At 48.3% G+C, this 14,517-nt stretch overlaps 1 protein-coding gene across 2 annotated transcripts; it reads left to right on the top strand.

Moving 5' to 3' along the window:
* Positions 1–952: 952 nt before the first annotated feature.
* Positions 953–13,689, top strand: SARS2 (seryl-tRNA synthetase 2, mitochondrial). Of its 2 annotated transcripts, XM_058195069.1 has the most exons (16): positions 953–1,224; positions 1,659–1,754; positions 2,096–2,125; positions 3,346–3,486; positions 4,573–4,627; positions 5,481–5,544; positions 6,147–6,252; positions 6,718–6,765; positions 7,039–7,147; positions 7,844–7,889; positions 8,059–8,146; positions 9,686–9,798; positions 10,508–10,601; positions 11,505–11,597; positions 11,785–11,850; positions 12,942–13,689. In XM_058195069.1, the coding sequence occupies exons 1-16, from the start codon at positions 970–972 to the stop codon at positions 13,089–13,091; spliced, it is 1,554 nt and encodes a 517-aa protein (XP_058051052.1). In that variant the 5' UTR covers positions 953–969; the 3' UTR covers positions 13,092–13,689. The 2 variants fall into 2 exon arrangements, with proteins under 2 accessions (XP_058051052.1, XP_058051053.1); XM_058195070.1 differs by lacking the exon at positions 3,346–3,486.
* The last annotated feature ends 828 nt before the right edge of the window (positions 13,690–14,517 follow it).

Below are 14,517 nucleotides of genomic sequence, written 5' to 3'. Positions count from 1 at the left end.
ACCTATAGTATCAATTGTATTATCTTTCTTTCTTTCTCTTTCTTTCTATCTATCTATCTATCTATCTATCTATCTATCTATCTATCTATCTATCTATCTATCTATCTATCTATCTATCTATCTATCTATCTCTTACCTACTATCCCATCCTATCCTATCCTATCGATCGTATTATCTATCTGTCTATCTAGTTATCTATCTATCGTATCTAATTAATCGATTGCATTATGTACCTACCTACCTACTTATTGTATTGATCGTATCTATTGATCGATCAATCGATCTAAATATCCTTGTCTGGCTGTCTATTATTCATCCATCCATCTGCCCGCAGCAGCCCTGTAGAGGTTGGGTTGAGAGTGTGACCGGTTCAAATTCAGGCTGGGAGCTTCTGTGGCCATGAGGGAACCCGGTTCTGGGTCTTCCCAGTGTCCCTCCATCACTTAATAATTGTACAGCTCTTTTTTTTTTAATTTTATTTTCTCACAACAGTATACACAAACATCAGCATAAAACAACAACACATCATATAAACATATATATAAGCAAAAGTATGCAACAACTGTATTAATTTGATATAATGAAAGGGAACAATAGGACAGGAACGGTAGGCACATTTGTGCTCTGGTGCACACACAAAAAAAGCTCTTGGTATTGAGCTTGGTGGTTTGCTTGCAGATATTTCATGACCCAACTAGGTGACCTCATCAGTACCAGCCAGACAGGGCTTGTTTGCTGCCCCCACCATTAACTGATGGTGTTACCTAGCTGGGTCCCGAAACGCCCGCAAACCACCCACCAAGCTCAGAGAGCATGCGCAGACTCTCCGTCCCTCATCCTTCCTAGGAGTCGCCTCCCTCGCAGGCCGCCTTCCGTTGCCATGGCGAACGCAGCGGCGCAGCCGGGCGCTTCGGATTGGCTGGCTGGGAAACCTCGACGTCGCTGCGTCGCGTCATGTGATCGACTGTCATGGCGGCGGCGGCGCTGCGGCTGGGTCGCGGCGTGGGTCCTCTATGGCGGGCGCTGCAGCGGCCGCCACCGCCGCCGCCGCCTCGGAGGGCCGGTTCCAGCGGCGTCCGGAGCCGCCTGTACGAGCACGCGCGGGAAGGGTGGGCGTCGTGGCCGCGGCTGGACGTGGCCGGGCTGAGCGAGCGGCTGAGCGAGGCCGAGCGGGACCTGGAGGCGCGCAAAGGGCCGCTCAAGGCGCCGGACCTGCGCGAGATCGTAAGCGGGTGGGGTGGGGTGGGGATCGCCTGGCTTGGCTGATTCACTTCTTACATGTAAATTTAGTTACATGCTACAGACTTAATCTTCCATTGCTTCTGATTTAGCAGAACTCTGGTGTGGCGAAAGAATAGAATAGAATAGAATAGAATAGAATAGAATAGAATTTTATTGGCCAAGTGTGATTGGACACACAAGGAATTTGTCTTGGTGCATATGCTCTCAGTGTACATAAAAGAAAAGATACGTTCATCAAGGTACAACATTTACAACACAATTGATGGCCAATATATCAATATAAATCATAAGGATTGCCAGCAACAAGTTATAGTCATACAGAAAACATTCATACCATGGTGTCTCCTTTCGACTGATCTGGTTTAATCCTTGCTGGACTGTTGTAATTTTCTTTCTTCCTGGATCCTAACCACCAGGTTACTGTTTGGGAGACACTGAATCAGGTTCAAGAAGAGATTGCAAAACTCACTGCAGAAAAAAAGAGAGTGAGGACAGAAGTGTACAATTTGACGGTGAGTGTTTGTGATCACTCTGGAATAACCCCTGAATTTACTGTACGAAAATAAATTAACAAATTAATAAGCTGCTACGTCTGGCCACTTCTCTTCAATAGCTTGTTGTTTTTTTGTCTGAGTTATGATAGCTGGGGACGTTTCATTTAAAAAAAAAAGCTGGAAAGGATTAAATCAATGCTTCAGATAGTTTATCCCAAATTTTGGAATGTTAATTGGTTGCTTTTCATAGTTGTTGAATAGACAAAAGTAGCTTTACATCCTTGGTTGATAGTTAATTATTCGCAATCATTACATTGGTTTGTTTTATGAATAACCATCCTGTGTGTCTATCTTTGTAGCAAAGCCATGATGACAGTACTTTACAGACGGTAAGGAAATTCCTTTTTTCTTTTGACAGCTATCGTATTCATTTCAATACTGGACTTTAAATATAGAATTAGCATTTGCTTGATTTGCCCGCAAGAGAGTCTAAAATAGGAAGGCAAGTAGTGAACAGGAGCCCTAGGAAGTACTAGGAGTGACATGATGGGAGTGTTCCAATATATGAGGAGCTGTCCCAAAGAAGAGGGGGTCGACCTATTCTCCAAAGCCCCTGAAGGCAGGGCAAGAAGCATTGGGTGGAAACTGAAGATCTAAGGAGAAATTTCCTGACAGTGAGAACAATTAACAAGTGGAACCAAAATTCTAGGTGCTCCAACTTGGGATGTTTTTAAGAAGAGACCGGACAACCATTTGTCTGAAATTGTATAGGGTTTCCTGCTTGAGCAGTGGGATGGACTAGAAGACCTCCAAGGTCCCTTCCAACTCTGTTATTCTGATCAGCATATCTTTTGCAGCTCCAGAACTCACCAGGAATAGAGGAGCCAAAAATTATGTTCCTTTTTTTTTTTTTTTGGTATAGCACCCACTGTTGAGAGTCAGATAGCATATTATTGTTACTGTTATTTGGAGGCTGTTTTGCCTAAAGAGCAAAAGAAATGTCTCAAGCTTTGCAGATTCGTAAAACACCTCTTTATACATAAAATAAATTCCTGTATTGTGCCCCACTCCAAAACGGATCTTCGTTCGGTTCACTTCTGAAGCACGTGACGCCCAGAGCCTGGAGTTGCCCTCGAACCAATGGAAGTTATGCCTTTTTGCCAGAAAAGGTTCCTGCTGACCCGCACCACAGGTTCCCTCTCGTCTGTCCATAAGGACAGCAATCCTTCCGGGCCTATTTTGATTACTGTAATTAATTAAATGTATATGCCGCCCATGTCCCAAAGTTTTTGGGCGGTTACAGGTTAAAAAGCGTTACAAACAAAGGGAGAAAATGCAACGATAAAAATGGAAAATATTTTCTGCTTGCCCCAAAGGTGCTTTTTTCAAGAGGCAACTGTACTTTCTGGTTTTGCTTGGAAGATGTTTTGATCCTGATCCAAGAAGCTTCTCAGATGAGAAACGAAATGTCTTCCAAGAAAAACCAGAAAGTCCAGCTGCCTCTTGAAAATGTTGGGACAACCTGGATGACGGAGAGTCTCCATAGATACTTTCTGCTTGCTTCGGTGAATTCGTCAACATCTTTTCCCCTCTTTCACTCTCCCGCCAGCTCCCTGTTTATAACGCCTTGGTGAAAGAGGGGAGGGAAGTCCGTTTTCGCCTTAATGCCTTGCGTAAGGAGGAGCTTGGGTTGCAAGAAAAATACTACCTGCATGCCCTAAAGTTGCCCAACAGGATTCACCCTGATGTGGTAAGGAGCATGAAATAGAGAAGTAAATTTTGGTATGCCTAGGGCTCTTGTCAGGCACAGAAGATCAGGTCCAATTAAACTGATTTATTGCTAAAAAGCCAATACAAGTATTCCTCGGCTTACAACCATTTGTTTCATGACACTTGGGACTTTAAAAACTCAGGGAGAAACCCCCTCCTTCTCTTCCACGTGGCTGCTTCTGAACTAAAGAAAGCTGCCAATTGAGCAGGGAAGCCAGAGTGGGAGAGATCAAATGCCAGCCAGTCGATGACAGTCCTGGGGATTTAAGGTTTGGGCTCCCCTTTTTCTTCCTCCCTTTCCAGCCAGCGGCAGTTTGCAGGGTCTGAAATTTACTTTCCCTTTCTGCCTTTCCCCGCTTCCCAGCCAAGGAATGCTGCTACTTTTGCTGCCCCCCCCTCCCCCCACAAAAAGAGCCTCTCTTTCTTTCTCCTTCCTTCCTTCCTTCCCTGCCTGCCTCCTTCTCATTCCCATCTGGTTCCAGAGTTTGGCAATGCTGCTGGTGGCCGTGCTTACTGCGGCTGTGGCTTTCCCACGTGGGGCGGGGTGGGGGCAGTCCCAATGAAAGGGAAGCCACACAGGGTGCAATGCTGGGCCTTTTGGGCATTCCTGGCCCCCAGAAGCCTTCTGCCAGACAAAAATGACTGCGTTTTTGGCCTCCCCCCCGCCTCCAGTAGTTCTTTGCCTTACCTTCTACTTCTATCTCACAAAGGTAAATTGTGCGCTTGGCTGGCGGCTGGGCGGGGCAATGTGGGAGGGGCAGCCTCGTGGTCCCACGCAGGCCAGATTAATGGCTTGTGCGGGCCGATCTAGGCCGTAGTTTGAAGACCCATAATGTAAGGATTCTAGGCCGATTCCTCTTTTCACTCCGCCCTCAGCTTCTGCCACTCCTCCTATAAGCTCCTGTGAGTGAGGCAGCCCAAATTTCCTGAACCTCTAGTATAAAATTGTTGCAAAGTCCTCTTGCTTTGGATTCCCTTAGCTTAGGCCCGGTGTTTTTCATACCTTGAGTTGGACAGAAAAAATATTCAATGCTGTGTCCTCACCTCTTCTCTTTTCTTCCCGTAGCAATTTGGAGATGAGAACGAACCCAGGGTAGTGGAGATCATTGGCGAAAAACCAGGTGAGGAGACAGTAGGCTGGGCTACCATTGAGGTATAGTTCAAAAACCCATTGAAAAGGTTTAGTGCCCATTTACAGCCAAAAATAATTTATTTATTTATTTATTTATTTATTTATTTATTTATTTATTTATTAAATTTTTATACCGCCCTTCTCCCGAAGGACTCAGGGCGGTGTACAGCCAAAGATAAAAAGTTGATATACATACAATTTAAAACCAAGATTTAAAACTAAGCAAATTACAAAAGGCCAATATTAAAATTTAAAAATTTAAAAAAAACCCTAAGGCAATAAAAACCAATTTAAAATTAATAACACTATTATGCCAGTCCCGCTTGAATAAATAGATGTGTTTTCAGCTCACGGCGAAAGGTCCGAAGATCAGGTACTTGGCGTAAGCCAGGGGGAAGTTCATTCAGAGCGTCGGGGCTCCAACAGAGAAGGCCCTGCTCCTGGGGGCCGCCAGCCGACATTGTTTGGCGGACGGCACCCTGAGAAGACCCTCTCTGTGGGAGCGTACGGGTCGGTGGGAGGCATAAGGTAACAGCAGGCGGTCTCGTAAGTACCCGGGTCCCAAGCCATGGAGCGCTTTAAAGGTGGTGACCAAAATCTTGAAGCGCACCCGAAAGACCACAGGAAGCCAGTGCAAACTGCGTAGTAGCGATGTTACATGGGAGCCACGAGTGGCTCCCATTACTACTCGCGCAGCCGCATTCTGGACTAACTGCAGTCTCCGGGTGCACCTCAATGGCAGTCCCATGTAGAGAGCATTGCAATAATATTTGTACAGCCAATGCAACACTGATACTTCAAAATATAACGCCTTTTGCTTCTTTGCTTTGTTCTGGAAACAGAATTTGATTTCAAGGTAAAAGGACACCTAGAAATCGGAGAAAACTTGGATATTATAAGGCAAAGGTTAGTATGAAAAATTGCAATATTCCAAATCGTAGAATTAAAACTCATTCCACTCCAGTATATTCCAGCTAATCTGCTAAATAGAAATTTGAGAATAGGACAGGTGGAGTTGATTTTTTTTCTTAATCAGACTGAAATAAGAGGTTTAATGACCATTTAATGAAATAAGCAGAGAGTGCAATATGCTAGGTCAGTTATGGACATTGTAGTCTGGTAGCCACGTTTGTGCCTAACGCATCTGATTAAAAGGCAGAAGCTTTGGCGAGCTGTAGCTCATAAGAATTTAAATCCAAATTTAATAAAATTGGCTTTCATAAAAGGCTCTACCAAAGTCCTCCTGATTTATGCCATTATTTGGTGAGATCATTTATCACAAACTCTGTACAGTCGTCTTCACCGCCAGCTATGGCAGAATGTGACTAACTTTAGCTGCAAGGATGTGACCATTTCCAGTGCTTGGAACCTAAATAAACAAATAGGTGGCTTGGTTTAAATTGATTTCAATATTACCCAGAAGAGAAGGGAAGGGAAGCCCACAAGTTAATTTGGCTGCACCCTTAGCAATCTCTTAAACACTTACTTCTGCCTCCTCTTCTCCGTAGACGCTTAGCACATATTTCCGGTTTACGATCGTACTACCTCCGCGGGGCAGGTGCTCTGCTCGAGCGAGCCCTGGTCCAGTTCACGTTCTCCAAGCTGATCCAAAAGGTATGGAATTCTGAAGCATCTCATTCTTGATATCTGTGGAGAGTCTCAGTCATCCAGGTAGGTCATGGCTGTTGCAAAGTTCCTTTTTTTCCAAGAGGCAAAGGTGGACTTTCTTGAAGCCGCTTCTCAGATGAGAAGCGAAATGCCTTCAAAGGAAAACGAAGAAAAAAAAACACCTTTGAGATCTAATTCTTGAGCACAAATCATTGTTTTTCAAACTTGACACCTCTTTTAAGAGGTATGGTGGACTTCAGCTCCCAGAATTCCCCAGCCAGCCATGCTCTTGTGTTGATTGTACCCCAGAGTCTTCGCAAAAAAAAATATCAGAATAATCGGCAAACGCTCCCCAATGCTGAATTTCTTTCTCCTTTGCATTAAGAGCAAACGAAAAATGGTTTTTTTTTTACAGGCATTGGGGCATGAGGCATTCCTGCAGTCCTTAACAACCATTTCTTTTGCCTTCAGGGTTTCATTCCCATGACCGTCCCAGATTTGGTTAAAGGAGCCGTGTTTGTGAGTATCCTTCCGTTGCATCCAGTTTTGGCTAATGAAGGTGTCTGTGGGGGAGGGGTCCTTGGTGCTCTGTGGTCTTAGTTTTCTTGCAGATGTTACATCACCCAACTAGGTAACCTCATCAGTACTAGAAGGGAGGGAGAGTAGTGGGATGGAAGAGAAGAGGGGAGGAGGAGGACTGTGGGGTCCTTGGTGCTCTCTGAGCTTGGAAGTTTTCTTGTAGACGTCTCATCACCCAACTAGGTAACCTCATCAGTGTCTTTTGTTTATCAGGAAGGCTGTGGCATGTTACCTGAAGTCCAGTCCTCCCTGGTGTATAGCATAGACCCTTCCCGGTTTGAGGATCTGAACTTGGCGGGAACATCTGAAGTTGGCATTGCAGGTACTGTGGATGAATTTGGGGAGGGGGCGACATCAGTGCTTGAAGGGAGAGGGGTGTGTGGAGTGGAGGAGAAGTGGGGAAGAGGAGGACTGTGGGGTTCCTGGGTGCTCTCTGAGCTTGGTTGTTTTCTTGCAGATGTTTCATGACCCAGTTAGGTAACATAATCAGTGGTAGAAGAGACGGGGGGTGTTTGTGGAGAGGAGGGGAGGACATTGAAGACTTTGGGGTCTTAAGCTTGTTGGCTTCTTTGCAGAAGTTCCATTACCCAACTAGGTAACATCTTCAGTGCTAGAAGGGAAAAGGTTTTGTGAAGAGGACGAAGGGGTGAGGAAAAAGGACAACTGTGGGGTCCTGGGTGCTGTCTGAGCTTGGTGTTCTCCGTGCAGACGTTTCATGACCCAGCTAGGTAACAACATCAGTGTTAGAAGGGTTTACTCTCTGTTTATATACAAGTGGCTTCACCTATCATTGTTGCTGGGAATGTTCTTGATGGCTCCTTAATTAAGCTGTTGTTTACTCTTGGACTATTTGTTGGCTCATCTTCTGGCAGTGATGATGTTCCCTAGTTGGGTCCTGAAATGTCTGCAAAGAAGACCCTCGACCTCAAGAGACCCCCAAATACAGTTTGCCCACGAGCTACAAATATTCTCTTCTATCAGTCCCATTTTTCTTTCTTTCTGGTTTTGGCTTCTCCAGGTTATTTTGCCGACCACGCTGTAGCTTTGAAGGATATGCCCGTCAGGTGAGTTGTTTTTGTACTTGCTGCGTATTCACACCTTCGGCTAGATTTCCCAGGGTATTTAAAAAAAAAAAAAAAAAACTTCCAACAGATTTTTGTGGGGCGGGTGGTGGGTGGGAAGGCCCGATCTGCACCGCCCGGCATGATTAATTCTCCTTTTATTCTTGGCCAGGATAGTGTGTTCCAGCACCTGCTACCGAGCAGAAACCGAAACCGGGAAAGAGCCTTGGGGTCTCTATCGGGTGCACCAGTTCACCAAGGTGGGGCTGGTTTGTTTTGTCCACGCTCACCTTCAAGGGCCAGGTCTGCAGAGGGAGAGAAAAACGACACAGCACACCTGTGGTTCTGCAAGGGCCACAAACAGGGCAGCTTTGCTGGCTGCAGGCCTGGTGTTCGGCTGTGCCTGGAGAAAAATCACAATCGTGCTGGAAAGGAGGGAGCTCAAGTGTTGTGCAAAGCAATACAGGCAGTCCTTGACTTACAACACTTTGTTTAGTGACCGTTCGAGGTTACAACAGCACTGAAAAAAGTGACTTAGGACCATCTTTCACACTTAACGACTGTGGCGGCATCCCCAGGGTCGTGTGATCAAAATTCAGACGCTCGGCCACCGACTCGTATTTATGACGGTCGCAGTGTCCCGGGGTCACGTGATCCCCTCTTGCGACCTTCTGACAAGACAAGTCAATGGGGAAGTCGGATTCACTTAACAACCGTGTCACTAACGGAGCAGCTGCAGTGATTCACTTAATAACGAAGGCAAGAAAGGGCTAAAATGGGGCAGAACTCACTGAACTGTCTCACTTAGCAACAGAAATTTTGGGCTCGATTGTGGTCGTAAGTCGAGGAGGGAGTCCTCGACTTATGACCACAATAACATAACATTAGGGATAAATCGGTGGAGGATTAGGTTTCCCAGAATGAAACAAGCGCAAAATAAGACTGTTGTGTCTTGTCCGCTCTCACCGCAGCCGGGGTCTGCTTATCTGCTCCCGAACACGGAGGAATGTATGCCTCCCGGCCCCAGTCCTGGCTCCATGCCCAGACAAACTGCAGAAGAAGGAGCACCTCTCGGCCCCAGCCCTGACTCCATGCCCAGGCAAAGGGAGCAACTAGACCCCTCCCCCTCCTCCACAGCATGTGAGCCTGAGGGAGGTCAATTGCCAACAGCTGCTGATTGGAGTGACCCTCGCATCAGAAGACTGGATAGGCGGAGGCAACAGAAGGAAGGGAGGGGCAGGCCTTAATGAGTGCTGAGTCATGGAGCCACACCCCATGGCCTATATAAAGGATCTGCTTTCTGGCAGTCTCTGAGTCAGGCAAAGTCGAACTTATCTTGCTGAAGTCACTTACTGGTCTCCTGCCTGCTCTGAGGACTTTGCTAGGACTTTGGGCAGAGCTGCAGAGGCAAGCCTGATTCGGATTTCCCTGACCCGGCCGTCAGCGGAGGAGTGGGACACGACAAAGACACAGCCAATTTTACCTTGGCTGGAGAGTTCCATTTTTGCTGCCAAGTTGGGTCTGTTTCAGATTATTATTATTTTTCCTCTCCAAAAAATGAAGCGGTTCTTGAAAAGTTAGATCAGGGTTTTTCAAATTTGGCAACTTTAAAATGTGGGGACTTTAACTCCCAGAATTCCCCAGGCAGCATGCTGCCTGGGGAATTCTGGGAGTTGGAGTCCATCCATCTTAAAGCACGCTGGTTGGGGAATTCTGGGAATTGTTGTCCACCCATCTTAAAGTTTGGAAAACATGGAGTGAGGTCACCCTTTTCTCTTCTCCTTCCTGCATTCGCCCAGGTGGAAATGTTTGGGGTGACGGCCAACGAGACGGGTCTCGAAAGCAGTGCGTTGATGGAGGAATTTCTCAGCCTGCAGAAAGAGATTTTCCTGGAGCTGGGATTACACTACAAGTAAGGAGAGGCAGTGGATGTGGTAGCAGTTGCAGGATCTGTGCTAGCCCCTCCTGGGTGGCTGAGGTTGAGAAACACCCCTACGGAAGAAATATCTACACAGCAAAGTAGCCACAAGACTTTTATTACATAGGCAGTCCTTGAATTACAACCATTCGTTTAGTGACCGTTCCAAGTTACAACGGCACAGAAAAAAGTGACTTTAACGACCGATTTTCACACGACCGTTGCAGCATCCCCAGAAACACGTGCTCAGAATCCAGGTGCTTGGCAGCTGACTCATATTTACGACCTTTGCAGCATCCCGGGGTCACGTGATCCCCTTTTTGCGTCCTTCGGGCAAGCCAAATCAATGGGGGAATCCGATTCACTGCACAGTTGTGTTAACTAACACAACAGCTGCAGTGTTTCACTTAACAAGTGGGGTGAGAGAGGCCGTAAAGTGGTTGTAAAACTGACTTGAGAGCCGTCCCGTTTAGCGGCATGAACCTTGGGCTCAGTTGTGGTCAGAAGTCGAGGACTACCTGTATCCCGTGGAGGAGTTCACCATAAACCCCATTTCCCCATCCAAAGAGCCAAATGAGTGAAGATGGTGCATGTGGGGGAGGGGAGCTCAGCCCCCTGCTTTGCCTCCCCCCAAACAGGTTTCAGGATTTTGTTGTTTGTGGCTGCTGGGCTTCCCTCTGACCAGCTTCTCTCTTTGTGGCAGGGTTCTGGATATGCCCCCCCACGAACTGGGCCTCTCTGCCTTCAGGAAATTTGACATTGAGGCCTGGATGCCCGGCCGGAACCAGTATGGAGAGGTGAGGTGTGGGGGGAGATGTCTCAAGACCTGGGCTTTTGGGGGAGGGGTTCACCTTAAGGGTTGGCGGAAAGAAGAATCAAGATGGCGGTGCAAAGTTTTGATTGGCCTACCTGGGGATGCCTCCCTGGTTTCGTGGTGTCCACGTTGGAACGGTTGCTGGTGCTCAGGTGTTCACAGGTCACGAGGGAGTCCTCTCCGGGGAGCTCGCTCGTTGTTCTGTCCCCCCTCGCCTCCGTCCGAGCGATGGCTTAATTAGCCGGCACTATCAGCTCTGGCAGCAAACTAGCGAGCGTCTGCCAAGTGACTCTGTTATCTCCCTTGATGCTGATGAGTCACCCAGGAACAAACAGTACTTCAGCTCTAGTTAAGCAGTTGATTTTGCCTGCTACGAAGAGGCATAGCAGCCCTCGCTGGTTTTATATCCTGTGGGGTGTGGCTCCATGACTCAGCACTTCCTAGGCCTGCCCCACCCCTGCTTCTGTTGTTCCCGTCTCTCCTGCCTACGAAACCTAGGGTCCAGCCAGGCCTGCTTGCCATCAGCTGGGTCTGGAGGTATGGCCTGGGGGGGGAAAGAGTCAGGGGATGGAGGCCTCATTATCTCCTCCACTTGGCCTGCCTCTGGCTCCTGGAGCTGAGTCAGGGAAGCCGGTAAGTCCTGATGGCCCTTCCCCCTCACTTTCCAAGTCACTTTCTGGCAGGGGGCCCGGCTCAGGGGGCACAGACACAACAGTCGTCTTGTTCCGAGTGAGGAATTCACCATCTCTGGAGTCGTCTGCTGGATTGAATCAAGGCCCTTTTTTTTTTTAATAGAATGAATGAATGAGCTGGAAGGTCTTCTAGACCAGCCCCCTGTTCCTGGCCCTCATCCTCTTTTTCTTTCATTCTTCCTGCCCTCTCTTAGATCTCCAGCCTCTCTAATTGCACCGATTTCCAGTCGCGGCGGTTGAATATCATGTACTACAATGAGAAAGAGCAGCTTAGCTTTGTGCATACTGTAAGCTTGGTCCAGGGAGACCCTGGGGTGGTGGGGAGATGTCTCCAGAATAAAAAAGGTGGGCGGGGGGGCTGCAGAGGGAGAAAGCAGCCACCTGATGCCTTTTCTCCCTCTGGGCAATCTTGGGGCTGGGGGCTTGGTTTGTCCATCCTCCAAACATTTCACAGCCCCTTCGGTGCCTTTGCAGGTTAACGGAACCGCTTGTGCCATTCCTCGGATGCTCATTGCCATTCTGGAGTCCAACCAACTCAAGGTTTGTTGAGGGAAGGGTGGGGGGGGGGTTTGCTTTGCATAGGCTCCAGAATATGGCAGCCTTGCCCAGGCTGGAGCCCTCCGGGTGCATTGGAACTACGACTCCCAGAATTCCTAGCCAGCAGAGGAGGAGAGATGCTTGGGGTGGGGGGAAAAACACGGAGAGGAGAACATTAGCATGCACTTCCTCTGGTTTGTTGTGACCCAGGCCCAAGTAGGTAGGAGGAAACTCAGTCAGTGTAAAAACAAACTTTATTAGAACAGCTGGGAATTAACTCATTCTCAGCGCAGTCCAACTAAATTAAAGCAAATTCCTCCCAACACAAATTCCTCGGTCCTATCACCAACCTTGATCCAATTAGGCAAACTGCCAAAGGCCTTTCTTGGCAAAAGTTCAGAAGACACCGATAGGAAACAACTGCAACAAGACAAAGCTATCAACATTGTTTTCCGGCAAAGCCCAAATGCTGTTGCTGGTCTTGTTTTAAGCCTTATGGGAGGGGCCAATTATCTCATGGCCCTCCTCCCGAGTCGTCCTTTTTGCTTGAGCTGCTCTTGCCTTCTGGCAGCTCTTCTCATGCGTGCATTAGGAACAGGCTCCTCCTGTTCCTCTGCCTCTGGAGGCTCTGGAGTCTGCACCTCGCTCCCCGATGGCCCTGGCCCCACCTCTGCCTCCGACGCAGAGCCCTCATCCGGGCCTTCCCCAGCCTCCAGGACTGGCCCATGTTCTTCCTCGGCTTCATCACTGTCCGACTCCGTTGCCAGCTCCGCAGGCTGCTGGCGGACCACAACATGGTTTTAGCCTTCTCCAATGTAGATGACCCACTGCAAGGGTGCAGAGCAAATAGCCCAGCTGGTTGGGGGAATGCTGGGAATTGTAGTCCCAAAACGCCTGGAAGGCACCAGCTTGGGAGAAAGCTGTTATACACATTCACTGGTTAATTGTCATCACTGTTAGGAAGTTTCTGCTTAATTCCAGGTTGCTTCTCTCTCTGGTTAGTTTCCAACCATTGTTTCTTGTCCTTTTTTCTGGTACTTTGGAGGAGAATTTGACCCCCCTCTTCTTTTGACCTCATCTTCTCCTTCACCCAGGATGGCAGCGTTCAAATCCCGGCGGTCCTGCAGCCTCTGATGGGCGCCGAGGTCATCCACAAACCCAGCCACACCCCGCTAAAATACATCGGTCCCAACCAGGCCAAGAAAGGGAAGAAACCAGTCTCGGAGAAGCCCTGGAAAACTTAGAAGGGGCGAGGACCCTCCATTAGGGGCCGGAATACCACTGCGAAACAGGGCAGCCCCTCCTGAACAGCAAAAGTGCCACGTCGACCTGGGACCGGCGGCTGGAGAGGCCTCCGAGATGGCGCGTTGCATCGGCTTCTCCTGCAGAAGTCACAAAAGGAGAAAGACATTTTTCTTGGGCTGTTCTATTCTGGGCTGGTGCCCTGCTGGGTGGCATCGGGCTGTAGAGGAGACCACTGCTCTCCTGCCTGGCGTCTTCCAGAGATGACCCACCACCAACCCAACCAGCAGGGCCTCTTTCCAACAGAGGTGTCTCTTCAAGGAACCGTCTCTCCTGCCCAAGAGGGGCCTTGGTACCCTTTGGCCAGGCCTCCCTCGTCCCTCTCTGACAGATGGAGACGTATTTTCGAGACTGGGGGAGGTCCCTGCGCGGGGAGCAGAGCGGTTGGAATCCTGCACCCCTCTTAACGTTTGGTCCTTTTCTCTTGTTGTCCCTTGAAATTCTTTTTGGAAACAGCCCACATCTCAGATCCCAGCAGCCTAACTTGACCTGGAAGGAGAGGGCTAGAAATAACATCTGTAAATAAATAAATAAAATAAATAAATAAATAAAATAAATATATAAAATAAATAAAAAGGGCCTCTGGTGGCGCAACAGGCTAATGCAGCCTATTATTAACAGCAACTGCTTGCAATATTGCAGGTTCAAGCCCCACCAGGTCCAAGGTTGACTCAGCCTTCCATCCTTTATAAGGTAGGTAAAATGAGGACCCAGATTGTTGGGGGGGGCAATAAGTTGACTTTGTAAATATACAAATAGGATGAGACTATTGCCTTATACATTGTAAGCCGCCCTGAGTCTTCGGAGAAGGGCGGGATATAAATGCAAAAAAAAAAAAAAAAAGAATGAATTGGGGTGATCTTTTCACAGGCTTCTGCTGTGGCCTTGACTGAAAAGTCTCGTTCCAGCTGCATCCTTTCAAAAACAGGCTGTCTCCGCGTTGGGGATGAGCCCCCTGGGTTTTCTCCCACCCACCCCTCCAGGGCAGGGATAAAGACCCGTTTTGGGGGAGCCACCAGCTGCTGGGGGTGTGTGTGTGCTACCCTGTTCTCCTGAAACTGCAAGCTGCTGTGCAGTCTCTCGAGCGAGTCTGTTCCCCCCCCTCCCGACAGCTGTCGTCCTCTGGCACAACTAGTTGGTTGCACGCTACGGTGCTCCATGCGTGACTTCAGAACAAAGGGCCTGTGACAAAAGGAAGATCAACAGGTGCAGTTGCTCAGGGGAGAGGGGGCAGGCTGCCATGGAAACCACTCTTGTAAGCTTGTCTGGAGCAAAAGGGAGTTGTAGCTCAACAACCACAATTGGGCCAGCAGATGTGGAACTTTGTGGATGCTTGGAGGCATATGTAGACACCCAAAGGGTAGAGGG

Source organism: Ahaetulla prasina, chromosome 10 (assembly GCF_028640845.1).
Source record: "Ahaetulla prasina isolate Xishuangbanna chromosome 10, ASM2864084v1, whole genome shotgun sequence".
NCBI lineage: Eukaryota > Metazoa > Chordata > Lepidosauria > Squamata > Colubridae > Ahaetulla > Ahaetulla prasina.
This window is presented reverse-complemented; position numbering and strand designations above follow the sequence as displayed.